The 14291-nt window shown below is 33.5% G+C and overlaps 1 protein-coding gene across 1 annotated transcript; it reads right to left on the bottom strand.

Moving 5' to 3' along the window:
• Positions 1 to 8707: 8707 nt before the first annotated feature.
• On the bottom strand, positions 8708 to 14056 carry LOC115985571. Its single transcript, XM_031108509.1, has 3 exons — positions 13507 to 14056; positions 8830 to 8873; positions 8708 to 8776 (listed from the first exon to the last, which is right to left on the bottom strand). Exons 1-3 carry the CDS (start codon positions 14054 to 14056, stop codon positions 8708 to 8710), a joined length of 663 nt encoding a protein of 220 aa, XP_030964369.1.
• Positions 14057 to 14291: the final 235 nt, after the last annotated feature.

The following is a 14291-nucleotide window of genomic DNA, read 5'->3' as shown; positions in this document are numbered from 1 at the left end:
GCTGCAAAGTTCTTCAATTCATCCCAACGATGAAGATCAAGAAGATACTTGGTCACAAAACCCTATGGTGCACAAACACAGCAACTTCTCCACAAGAAAGATGAATTGGGGCAAATTCTATCTCCAGTCACAATTTGCTTGAACAAACTTTGCTCAACACTTGTGCAACTTGTGAAGACTTTGACGGCCCTTAAAATAATCTTTTTATATGTTTAAGGTTGTGAGAAAAGAAAGTTCAAACACATAATCACGAATTAGAGTCAAAACAGAACTAGAATTATGTTTTTCATAAACCTCGATAGATACCCTATTTGTCGAGCTGCTGTCGAGCCACGGGGCTGAATAGCTCTACAGGTCTCGATAGATAGCTAGTTGTCAAGTTAGCTATCAAGCTTCAATGAACAGCACTTCTTCAGCTTGAATCTTGGACAGACTTGTATGACTTTAACACTTGATCTTGAAACATAGTTTCTTGAAGTATTAAACACATCCTAGATCTACCCAATTACAAGTAAAATACGTTTTGTCGAAGGATTAGCGAATTACATAAAATAGTGACATATGTTCCTTACAAGTGAATCACATATGTCCTAATAGAGCTATTTCAGATGAGCTTGGTTCAAGTAATCACAAGGGATTTTGATGGGCATGTAAAATGTTGTCGAGTTTCTAATCTTGCAATAGGTTTCATCATTTCCAAGTTTGAGAAGGATGACTTCTTTACTGTTCTTAGACCTCCACACACTAGTTTGGATGGTGGGAAGACTCGCCAACTATCTCTCCAGAATTGTTCCCTCTCTATATTACAAAACATGGATTTCTCTGATTTTCATACATTATCTGTGTTTGGGGGAGGCGATTCATCTGAATCAATACCCAAAAACCTTTTTTACAACTTCAGGTATTTGTCGACTCTATATTTGGAAAATGTAGCCTTGCATTGTATTCCTAAAAGAGTTTTCAAACTCACCCTTCTAAGGCACCTAAGTTTGAGGAATACCAGGATAAATTCAGTTCCAAAATCTATTAAGAAGCTTCAAAATTTAAGGATTTTCAAACCTGAAGAATCTCTTGTCATCGATTTGCCCAGGGAGATCATTAAAAACTTCACAGCTTGCTCTGTTTGTCTGTTAGTTGCAAAGGCATAATTGATGTTTTTGTAGGAGTGGAAGTGTTTCTAAGAAGTGGGTGTTTTACATCGTTACAAATCTTGTCACTTATCAAGGCAAGCTACAAAAACAAGAGCATTGTAAAAGAGTTGGGGAACTTGACTAATCTGACTGAACTTAGGATCACAGAACTCAAGAAAGAAGATGGAAACGGTTTTTGTGCATCCATTGAGATGATGGAACATCTTTCTTCTTTGGACGTGAACTCAGCAAGCAATGAGGAGTATCTTGACTTGGGCTATGTAATGAAGCTTCCTAAGCAGCTTAAAAATCTATATCTCGGAGGGAGGTTGGAGGAAATTCCAGCATGGATTTGTAAACCTAATAATTTGTTAAAACTAATTTTGAAACGATCAAAATTTCAAACGAACCCACTTAAGGGTGTTAGAAATTGAAAATTGCAGTCAATTAGACATGGTTGTGATTCTAGGAAGAGCAATGCCTAAACTTCAGAAGCTGATTGTAAAAAACTATGGCCTGGCCAAGGTTCACATAACAAAGAAAATGCATGCCAGCTGGAGGAAGTGCTTGTTCCACTAGACCTTCTATGTTTCCCGATTGCAATTAACTGAAAATAAGAAACATTGTGGTTGAAGCACCTTTGTGGTAAGGTTTCAAACTTCAATGTACAAAATTATTATTATCATTTATCCCTGTAGCATGTTGCCATAATTGCAGATCCATATTTTTTAATCAGACACACATACATATACATGCGTCTATATATATATAGATATAGATATAGATATAGAGTTGGCGTTCAAACAAGATGGATTGAAGAAATTTGTCGAATATTTTAGTGAAGCTATAGCCTACAATTATCAATATCATATATTTGAAGCAAAGATAAAGCTCTAGTCACATTACCAAAAAATGACCCTTATATTAGAATGTGGGATAACTATGAATAGACTTTAAAATCACAATCTCCACTACACACAATTCTCCATTTAAGTTGAATTTGACTTTGTTTGGATTTGATCAACTAGGAAGTGCATTTCATGCAAAATTCTAGATTAGCATTTTCAACTATTCATGAATCTTACTGCTTCATTATTTCTTCTATTCAATATAGAATAGAAGTTTAGTATATGTAGGATGGTGTTATTATTTGAATCTGTAAGCCAATTTAGAAGTGAAATTCCCCAATGTGTGTATGGTCCAAATTACTTTATTTGGTTTTGATTTTTTACAAGTGGATTTTGAGGATATTTGATGCTAATAAATCAGCCCAAATAAGTTATTGATTCCACTGGATTGTTTGTAGTGATGAAGTTCAAGACCTAGTTGATTTGGACAGGATTAGGCGATGCTTTGCTTGTAATTTGAGGGCCAAAATTGGGAATTAACATTGGTTTTCAAACAATATAATTAGTAGACAATGTTTTCAAACTATATTTTTTACTAGCATCTCGAGTGTAAAAGACTAGATTTAGGGCCTATAAAATATAAATCGAGTCTCAAAGACTTGGTTTCCATGGTCTGATCATGTTTGATGTGCGTTTTTTCCACGTGGCGCACATATGGAAATTGAGTCTCTAAGACTTGATTTATAAACCAAAAAAAAATTTAAGTCTCAAGTCTCTCATCTACAAGCCATTCACAGAAATACCCAAAAAAAAAATTTAAGAAATCCCAGAGAGAGCTCGCCTCACCACGTCGGGTTGATGCTTGAGTTGCGCGGCCTGGGTCGCGCTGCTTAGGTCACGCGGCCTGGGTCGCGCTGCCTGGGTCACGCGACCTGGGTCGCGCGGCCTGGGTCGCACTACTTGGGTCGCGCTGCCTAGGTCACACTGCCTGGGTCGTGCTTCCTGGGTCGCGCGGCCTGGGTCGTGCTGCCTGGGTCGTGCAGCCTAGGTCTGAGGGGAGGGGCTCCGATCTGTCAGAAACGATGTCGGATCCAGTGACTTTTTCGGACGGTGTTGCATTTGGAAGAAAAATATCTGAGCGGTGTTTTCTCCTTCATTTTCTCGCTTTTTATTTTTTGGTTTTTTCTAGATTCTTGCTCTTTTATTTCTCTCTTTGGGCTTATAAATCGAGTGTTAAATACTCAATTTCCAGGTGGTGACCTCCTGGAAATCGACCGTGTGGAAAAAATGCCACATCAGATATGATTAGACTATGGAAATCGAGTCTTTGGGACTCGATTTATAGGCCCTAAATCGATTCTTTTAGACTTGAGATGCTAGTAAAAATCTAGTTTGAAAACAGTGCCTACTAATTATATTGTTTGGGAAATGGTGTTAATTTCCAATTTTGGCCTAGTTCGAGATAGAAAGGATTGGTACCCATGGGTCTTCCCACACTCTACAGTCAATTCCATCACCAATTTTCAAGCATGCTCCTTTTGGAGTAGGTATTTAACTCCCAGAATTGCTTTCCACTACCATGAGCTCCTTGAGGTACTTAGTCACCCTGAAGGATGTGCCTCTCAAGTATTTAAATTTGAGCATTTTCACCCATGGTTTGTCCTTCCCAAGTTGCTCACCTTTGCTATTAGTGCTTTGTTTATATCTTACATTCGGCAAAACCCCAAGTCTCCCACTACTTTAGATTTACACAAAAAATCTCAAAGCAATCCATTCATTTTAGAGCTAACAGAATTTTGAAAATAGAGAGAAGACGTAATATAAATTGGTGAGGCTACTGCCATTGTCCTTAAAAGACAATTCCCTGCTCTTTGGGATAGCACTTGTCCCTTTTATCCTTTGATTTAACTTTAAATCTTTTCCACAACTTCATTGAGAGTGTGGTTCCTTGACTTGTTATGACATAAGGGAAGGCCGAGCAATTTGAGTAAAATGGTGCTTTTCTGGTGTTAAGATGGGAAGCAAATCTCTGTGGCTTTTGAGGAATTGACATTTTTGCCAAAAATCATATGCCTTTGTCATTAACAGAATGACTCAATGATTATTGAAATTTCTCTATGGATTATGGTTTCTGTCCGCCTTAGCAAAGATTAGAAGATCGTCAGGGAATTTTAATGATTACACTATTGGAAGGCTCATTCCAGGAAGAGAAAAAAAGGACTAGCTTTGAAAGCTAGGGTGTAGGGAACTAGGGATTTTATAATGTTAATTGAATAGAAAGAGAGACAATGGGGGCTAGATGCATCCAACTGATGACCAAGCTGGATTCTCAATCAGGTATTGACTTTATTTATCTCTCTGTGCTCTTTATCTGAATAACCTTTCGGAGCCAATAATGGGTTATAACCACAAAATCTATTGCAAGTGATTAAAATTTTAAGTGATAGTGACTTAGGATTTAGATTGGTAAAATACTGGGCGTTGATAACATGTTAAGCTTTTTGTGAAGCTATGTCAATCTTGTGAGATAAGCTTGATGAAAACCAAAGTGACAACATTGTATGTTTTGGATGTCATATAAACAGCTTTTGGTTTGACAGTGGAGAGTACTAAACATGGTGGTGTTGAATTGTCATATGAATTCATAAATCTAGCTTGAATTTGACTTTTATTTGGATTTGAGCTGTTGGTAAAGCCTATTCTGTGTACATTAGAATTTGATAGAGAACCTTAATGTGTCACCCAGTAATTATATTCTCTTTTGATGACATCATTAGGTGGTGAAATTGCCAAAGACCTTGTAACTGAATTGGCACCTCTTCATGTATGAAGTGTTTAGAAGTTTAAGGGAGAAAGGGTTCGAGTTGCGGGGTTAGCAGCATGTTGTAATTATCTCTCCAAAAAAAAAAAAGTGGTGAAATTAATTCTGTTAGTATTATACCTATGATGTTTCTGTTATTCATATTTGAATCAAAACTTGATCGAGTGTCATCTGACCCTTACAAATCACACACACATATATTTATTTATTTATTTAAAGCCAAAGAGGAGTGAAAATCCATTTAGATTCTAAATTGGATTTTAAATGTGGGCTAATTTTGCGCCACCTGTCCAATTGAACTCTCTTAACTTTGGTGCCAAGGGAAACCGTAATAATAATATTCACTCACCTAGGTAAAATTATCATGCATTAATTTCAATACAATATTTTATTTCTCCAACTATTCTTGAAAGGAGAACCTCATAGCAATCGTGATCCCTCTTTCATTTGTTTATATAAATGGAAAGCATGCAACCCTTGAAAAATATTTAGTCACACTTCAATTCAATCAAGATTTAAGACTCTCCCTCTACCCTGAAAGTATCATTATGTATCGTAAAATTGAGTTCATTGTTTTCCTCATAATGATACCCTTTTTTTGGGGTATCATTATCAGTGTATTACATATATGATATATGTAATACACTGATTTTTTTAAACGTATTTTGAGCTAATGATTTTTTCAGTTTATGTTTAAAGAATGTATTTAAATAGAAATTGTCATTTGTGAATTACTATTTTGATGTGATATGCGTTCATGCTTCTGGGGCCAAACAATTTGTTGATTATACTTCATTGCTAAAAAATTCCCTGTATGACGTAGTAATACATATTTTGGATGTATTTATGATGTTAGAAATATTCAAATATCCATATAATTTTTTTTTCATTCCAATCTTATGTGAACATGTACGAAATCTTTAGACTTTGTTTTGATTATGTACACTAGCATAGTTATTGATGCAGGTGCAAAACATTACTTATTTTACAATTTGCATTTTCAGATTTTTGTATTTATCTCATAGGAAATTGGATAATTGTAGACTATTTGGATAGGAATTATATTTCAGATTATACAGGGATTAGTATTTGAGTTCAATTAGGATTAGTTTTGGTATATTGTTATCTTTATCTCTTTATTTTCCAGTTCTAGTTTTATATAAGAGACTAGTTTATTTGTATTGGAAGATAGATGTGATTAATGAAATTCAGATTGGATATTTACCAATTAGTTGAGCGTTGATTCCTAACGGTGCTGATTCTTAGGTTTATCCATTAATTTCCTTGTTCTTTTATTTTTCTTCTGCCACAAGGGATTAGTATTTGAGTTCCGTTAGTATTAGTTTTGGTAAGTTGTTATCTTTATCTCTTTATTTTCCAGTTCTAGCCAGGTTGATTCATTCAAAAAAAATTGAACCACCATGACCAACCCTTGCCAGTCACAGATCACCACAACAGTCACCCATTGGCCCAAAAATTCCTGCTACCATCAGCTAAAAAAAAGCCGGGTTTGGAAAACCCGCAACCACACATGCAGATCAGACCCAAAAGAAGTCAGTCCCACCGTCAGCCTCCATCTCCAACCTGCAAATCCAATCACTGATCCCATACTGAGTTGTCTTCAAGTACCTGAAATATTGGTATAGCCTCACGGGTTTCATACCAAAGGCTGTACAGAGGTATTAAAGAAGACCTGATTCATTGATCCGTGTCCCACAACTTGGAGTTTTCTTAAAAATATATACATACAGCCCAAAGCGTATCATTCCCAGAAGCCAACTTGTAAAGCCACTAGATTAGTTTGAAGATGGGGAAGATAGAGCAAGTCTGTGGCCAGTCCCAGTGACACCTCCACTCTGCATGTCCAGGTTCAATTATCAATTTTTTGCTGAGATTTGTCCTTTTAGTGCACAATGGTGGCAGTCCAACCAACTATTTTTTTATGGGTTTTCAAATGTTGGATATTTGAGGTGGAACAGTTTTTTGCTCAAATGCATTTATCAAATGACAAACAAAGATGTGATTTGCCAAAACAAGAGATGTTGGGAGAGCTTTAGAGTACTGGAATCATCATGAGAGCCTTCACTTTAGATGCCATTGGTCTCAAATTACTTGGGAAAGAATGAAAGAAGATCTTTCTATTGAATATTTCCCACAGTATTTTCACAAGGATCTACAGCAACCTTCTCATGGAAATTTACAAGATCAAAAAACAAGTATGAGGCAGTGCAACAATGCTCAGCTGACTCATGAAGTATCTACCATACGTCAAGATTTAGAAGATCTAATGCAAAAGGTTCAAGAATTGTCTCTTCAAATGAACCAAAAGGAGACTCAACGTGATTCAATTCGGGAATCAAAAATGACAAGTCACAATTAAATTACAGATTCCCACATAGAAGACAATGTTGGTAATGGAATCTTGGTAATGATGGGAGATCAAGTACCACAAGACCCTGATGTTGACAAAGAAGTAGAAGCTTCTATACTTGAAGAATCATCCATGGTGCATGCAGATCTACAGTTTGATAAAGTCGAAAAGGTTGATGTTCCAATTCCACTAATTGAGTTTGCGATTCCAGAAAATTTTAATGAGGTGGAATACAAGGTTTATCTATTTTCAATGCTTCCAAAGAAGACTCATCAAGTTTTATGTGTCAGAGTTTTCATACTTCAACGCGGTCGAGTTTTCTCCAACCAAGGGAGTATGATGCAGGGGCAAAAAATAACTTATTTTAGAATTTGCATTTTCAGATTTTTGTATTTATCTCATAGGAAATTGGATAATTGAAGACTTTTATTTGTATAGAAATTAGATTTGCGATTAGATAGTGATTAGTATTTGAGTTCAATTAGGATTAGTTTTGGTATGTTGTTATCTTTGTCTCTTTGATTTCTAGTTCTAGCTCGAGACTGGTTTATTTGTATTGGAAGATTGACCTGATTAATGAAATTTAGATTGGATATTATTGCTAGAAACAGAGTAGGATTGGAAAATTTGTTATAGCTGGATCCGAGGTCAGCTGGGTCTCCTGTGATTGGAAATTTGTTGTAGCAAATGTTTGACCGTGATTGTTTGAATACCTCTCTCTATATATATATCACTCTAGTTGACAATTGGACTTCAACATTTGAAAGATAATTATTTTGTTTGCAAGTATTCATGTATTCGCTATTTGAATGTTCTTCTATTTATCCTTATTACACATTAACTTATTTTACTCAATGTTATAAAAAGAAGGAAAAATACTTACTGTTAGCTTGGTTTGTCCTGTTGGGTGTTATGTATTTTGTTTCTAAGTTGTTGAGCTCACCTCTTCCTATTTTAATATTTCAGATTGAGATTTAAAGCTCTGGGGGAAGAATTGACATAACCTTATATTCATGGAGTTGCCCAGGCTGGATTATTAGTTATTTATGCAATGCTGGGAACTTTTCATATTAGGAGACCTTTTGTCATTAGAGATTTCTATTATGTTATAATGTTCTTTTCTATACGGAATTGCCAAGATTACTTGTATATTAGAGATTTTATTGTGGAGATACTTTGAACTTGATTCTTAACAAGGTTTGGCTTTGCTTAATATATTTGTGTTGGAATGATTTTGTATAGGTACTAGAGGTAGCTTCAGAGCCTTGTCTTTACAAGAGGCTTTCTGTTTGAATCGCTAGATTGTCAATCTCCTTCAATTGTTTATCCATTGATTCCATTCTACGATGGACTTTTTGTTTTCTGTTGAGAATGAGAGAATGAAAGGTAGGTGTGATGGGTGGGGAGTGGCAATGTTGGAATAATATAGATTGGTCAATTTTGTGGTGGTGGAGAAAGATTGGGAAAGGTGAAAAGGATTTGGACCCAAATCGTGGAGAAGGGATATGGGGTTCCCAAGGAGTGCAACCTCTGTAGCTTATGGAACTTCTGCCTCTATGTCAGTGACTTCAGAAATTTTTGCAATAAACACATTCAGTAATAACTCCTATTCCAGTATTAGATAAACTTAATTCATTTAAATATCATTTTGAAACAAACAGGCAGTAGTCCAGTCACCAGTGGGCTGAGAAACCCTTGCCCACCTATAAATTATTTGAACAAGCTTAGTAAAACACCATATCATCTCTACCTTTTCCCCTCTTCCGTTTCTGGTCGCCTGACTTTGTCATTCTAAATAGGAAGAAATTAAAAAGAAAAGAAAAAAAGAGTGATGGTCCCATTGGGTTCAACTCCGCTGGTCAATAATGGATATAGATGGCAGCGTGGCACAGAACCATTATCCTTCTACTGCCTGGAGCGGGTGGTAGTTGTTCTAAGAAGCTGCTAAGTCTTTCTTCTTCTTCATCATTTTTTTTTTTTCTTTTGCTAACTGCAGCCTAAGTCAATTGGTCAGGAATATATTAGCCCCTATATCCCAAGAAAACAGAGGCACCAAGGTCGATGCCCTACAATTGAATGATAAAAATTAAAAGCTATAGTCTTTACATAAGTTATGCATGTACTCTTTTCAGCTGAGCCAACCAAGAGCAGTCTATGCATTGTGCTTACAGTGCTAACAAACCCAGACTATTAAAATATACTAGTCGATGTCTCGCACGATGCGGATATTTTATATCTTTATTTTGAAATAATTTTTACGTATTCCTTATTGCCCTATAGCACTCATTTTATGTTCAATTATTGTCATGCCCCGAACTCAAGTAAGAGCTAGGCACGTGACAACAGCCACACACTTATAAAGTTTACACTTTACAAGAGTGTAAGGCCCTCTTAAACAATTAAATAATTATCCTCAAGAAAATTACATCAATAAATTTAAAAAATTATCCTCAATAAAGAAATTCTCAAAGATTTCCAAATAATAATCTTCCAGCATCAAATAAAAATAAACTAAATCCTTTAAGTCTGAAGGATTACACAAATGGTAATCTTAAAACATAAAAGTTCAAATCTTATTCCATTGATTTCTTAAACTTCACTCATGCGCACATCCCAGTGGAAGCCCAAACATATGCTACTCTTCTTGATCAAAATCTGAAAGGAAAAAGAGGGGGGGAGTGAGTTGACAACTAAATAAATAACCAAATCCAAATAAGTTCTATCCAACAATAGATCTGTGAAGTAATAAGATGTAATATGAATCTTCAAAAGTTATACTATGCTATGGGTTTTCAAAAATAGCTAAAGAAGTTTCATGATCTTAAAATAATACTTTGCAAATAGATCACATACTTTAATCTTACAATTATACCATAGATAGTTTAGGAAGTAGTCAGTTTTCTATATATCAAAAGTTATAACTTACAATAGGTTCCAAAAATACATAAGCAGTTTTAAGTGACTTAAATTAGTTAAATACTCAAACATTTCCAAAATCACATATACAGTTTTAAGGACTCAAAAGGGTTCAAATACTCAAACGTAATTCATATTCTTAACAATCTTATGACTATGGTCACGCTATATCCCCGTGACTGGACATCAAAGTACCAATGAACAATCCCCATTGGTTTGGGAACCCCCATTGGTTTGGGTATCAGAATACCAATGAATGACCCTTATTGACCCCCATTAGCTGGGTATCAGAGTACTAATGAATAACCTCCACTAGTTTGGGTATCAAAATCAATTCATAGTCAATTTGTCTATAATCATATATATATGAAATCATAGTTTCTAACAAAAATATATCTTATTCAAGTACATATATATATATATATATATATAATCATATTTTCAGTATTCAAATATATTTGTGATATTTCTATATTCTGTACTTTAAATCAATATAGTTAAAGGAACAATTAAATAAATAAATCATATATTCAATGCTCATATTTATTTGTGGAATTTCTCCATTCTTTACTTGAAATCATTAATACAATAGAAATAAATAGTAACAACTGTGAACAATTTTCAGTAGTTAAATTATGCAGAGACAAAACTAATTAGAATAAGGTTACTTACCTCAGCTAGCTCACCACAAAAACTTCTCTCCAACACTTTCTCTAAAATCCTTAGATTTCACCTAACAATTTACAAGTACCATCTACTCAATCTATATCTATATATTATTAAAAACTGAAGCGTGATATTTATTGTTGCTTAGCTCCTGTTGCGCCACCTCATCGCCACGCATTTATTCCTTTTTTTTTTACAAAACAAATATATATATATATATATATATATAAATAGATTATTGACTTTACAAATTCATTTTTGTCGGTTTTAACATCTATATATATTTCTTTTTTATTTCCAATTTTCCTATAATTTTTTTTACATTCACTTATATTTTTAAATATTTACACTTTCTTCAATCTTTCTTCTTCTCTTACCTTTTCATCTCCCCACTAACCTCTACTTTAGTATTGCTATTCATTTTTCGCTTCATTTTCCTTTATTTGTCTCTTCAAATTCCTTCCTTCTTACTATAAATTTGTTACTCTTTTCCATTCTTTGCATAGTTTTCTCTCACAAAAAGGTTCATTCTCTCTCTCTCTCTCTCTCAATGTTTTAGTGGATTTTTATTTTTTATTGCATCTCCGGTTTAGGTTGATAAATTTTTGTGTTTTTAAGAACTCTAATTTAGGTTCATACGATTTAGTTTTATGTTTTAAGTTATTATTATTATTATTATTTTGCTCTTTGATTGTTAAATTTTATCTGATTACATTATAAAAAATTAAAGATAGTAGATAAAAATAAAATAGTATTCCATTACATACCATAATTTGGATAATTTAGTTTTTATTGTTATATCTTTTAATTTTTCTTATTTTTTTCTTCTCTTCTATTTTACTCAATATTGAAATTCAACCACATCCTCCTTACCATTAAATTATTTATATTTTCTCTCTCTTTTTGTTTTATAAAATAAAAAAATGTAATTTTTTATTGTGCTCATCAAATTGTACTCATTTTTTTTAACATTTACACTGTCTCTAACCTTTCTCCTTCTCTTTACCTTTTCATCTCCCCAAACATTCTACTTTGATATCACTCTTCCTCTTTCCTTTTATCTTCCTTTATTTTGTTTCTTTTTATTATCACCCTCTTAGTATAAATTTGTCATTCACTTTTCCATTCTTTACATAATTTTCTCTCACAAAAAAAGTGGCTATTTCCCACTCTTTCTCCCTCAATTTTTTGGTGGATATTTATTTTTATTTTTCTTGCATCTCTATTTTAGCTTGATAAACTTTTGTATTCTTTAAAACTCTATTTTGGTTGACGGGATTTAGTTTTGCGTTTTAAATTTTTTTTATGACTTTCATTGTTAAATATTATCACATTGCATTATAAATAATTAAAAATAGTATATAAGAATGTACTATTATTATATTACATAGAATTATTTGGATAAGTTAGTGTTTATTGTTATATATTTTAGTTTTATTTTTTTCTCATATCATTTTATTAACATTTAAATTCAGCCACATCCCCCATAAAAAAATAAAAATAAAAACCTTTGACATACCACTAACATAACTACATCTATAACTATTTAAGCCATCCATGATATTTATTTCTTATTAATAACCATAAAATTTACAGCTAGCAAGGGAACATACAAAGTAATAAAGAATAAATGAAGGAAGAAAAAAAGAAATGAACTCTAACGTCAATTAATAACCGTTATTTGGAAAATAAAAAGGTGGTAAAATAGAGATAGCTATACAGAGAAGTAAGAAATAAAATAGAGATAGCTATACAAAGAACATTAAAAACTTTATAGTGCAATAAAATCAACAATTAAATATAATAATATAAAATTTAAACTTAAAACTAATCAAACTCTAACTAGGGAAATTATATATATATATATATATATATTTATATAATCATAATCTTCATACACCATGACTTAGAAAAAATTATTGAATAGTTCCACCTCTCATTTAATGTCTATTTTATTCAAATCATCAACCAATAAAAATATGACAATGGTAAAAAATGATATAGATAAGATTGTAAAAAAATATATATATATTCTGCCACCACTTACAAGATTAAGCTAGCACCTAGGAGTAGTGTAGTACTATGTCACTCAAGGATGACATGGACATGTACTACTCTTACTTTACAGTTTCCTTCTTCTTCATTTTTTTTTTTTTTCCCAATTCTATCAATTCGGGCACAGTTCCTTAAACAACCAACTGTGCAGAAAGTTGACCATAGACCTCACGCCTAAAATCCACAACTTCCAGCTACTCATCGCATTGGAGCATATATACATAAAAATTTTAGATGCTAAGCACAGAAAAATCTGCAGGTTGTAGCGTCCAATTTACCGAAATATAAATCTAAACTTTTCTTTGTTTGCATCATTAAAATCCTTGAATAAATAAATAGTTTCACTATTGATTAAAATACTCACATAAATAAAATACTCTAATTCTAAATAAAGTTTAGATTTGACAAGTAGGGATTTTTAGGCTCTTACCTCTATTGTGCAGTCAAATCTTCTCTACTTCAGTATTTTGGGTAGTCTCCTCCCTCAAAACATCTGTCAATATACGCTAACTTAAAATTAGACTATATAAACTAGGGTTTCAACCTTATTTTCTAAAAACCCCTTAGTAATATTAATTATAAAAGTTGACCCCATAAACAAATTTACTTAAATACCACTCCTTTTATTAATTAATTTTTTTCCCGGGTATTACATTCTCCCCCACTTAAAAGAAGTTTAGTCCTCTAAACTTGATATACCTGAGTCCTCAAAAAGATATGGGTATTTCTCCTTCATTTCATCTTCTAACTCCCATGTAGCCTTTCTCACAGACTGGTTCCTCCATTGAACCTTGACATAATGTATGGTACGATGCTTCAACTCTTGCTCCTTCGTGTCCACAATTTTAACTGGTTGCTCTTCATAAGTTAAATCATCTCTTAATTTTAGAGGCTCATAATCTACTACATGACCGGGGTCTGGAATATATTTCCTTAACATTGAGACATGGAAAACATTGTGTACCCCTGATAAAGAAGGTGGTAAGGCAAGCCTATAAGCAACTTTACCCATCCTCTCCAAGACTTCAAAAGGTCCTACAAAACGAGGGCTCAACTTACCTCGAAAACCAAATCTCATAACTCCTTTAGTAGGTGAAATCCTCAAGAACACATGATCACCCACTTGGAACTCTAATTTCCTTCTTCTAACATCTACATGACTCTTCTGCCTACTTTGAGCTGTTTGGAGCCACTCTTTAATCACTTGAATTTTATCTATTGTTTGTTGTACAATCTCAGGACCCAACATATAGGGGACCTACACTTCCTACCATACAAAACCTCATATGGTGCTACTTTAATACTTGCTTGGTAGCTATTATTATACACAAACTCCACCAAAGGTAGATGTTCATCCCATGAACCTTTGAAATCAATTACACAAGCTCTCAGCATATCTTCCAATGTTTGTATAGTTCTTTCTGAAAGTCCATCTGTTTGAGTAGATATTGTCCAATGTTTGTGTAGATATTGTCTGCTTTAGG

The sequence above is a fragment of the Quercus lobata genome, chromosome 4 (assembly GCF_001633185.2).
Source record: "Quercus lobata isolate SW786 chromosome 4, ValleyOak3.0 Primary Assembly, whole genome shotgun sequence".
In the NCBI taxonomy this organism is placed as follows: domain Eukaryota; kingdom Viridiplantae; phylum Streptophyta; class Magnoliopsida; order Fagales; family Fagaceae; genus Quercus; species Quercus lobata.
The sequence above is the reverse complement of the archived record's forward strand: the minus strand, read 5'-3'. Positions and strand labels throughout refer to the sequence as shown.

Excerpts from the sequence above, each read along its gene's own strand:
- LOC115985571 (XM_031108509.1), bottom strand. The coding sequence starts at position 14,056 with ATGTTGGGTCCTGAGATTGTACAACAAACAATAGATAAAATTCAAGTG. Across the intron at positions 8,874-13,506 it reads ATATCTTTTTGAGGACTCAG|GTGGGCAAGGGTTTCTCAGC; the intron begins GTATATCAAGTT and ends AATAATTTATAG. Across the intron at positions 8,777-8,829 it reads TGGTGACTGGACTACTGCCT|GAGTTATTACTGAATGTGTT; the intron begins GTTTGTTTCAAA and ends ATACTGGAATAG.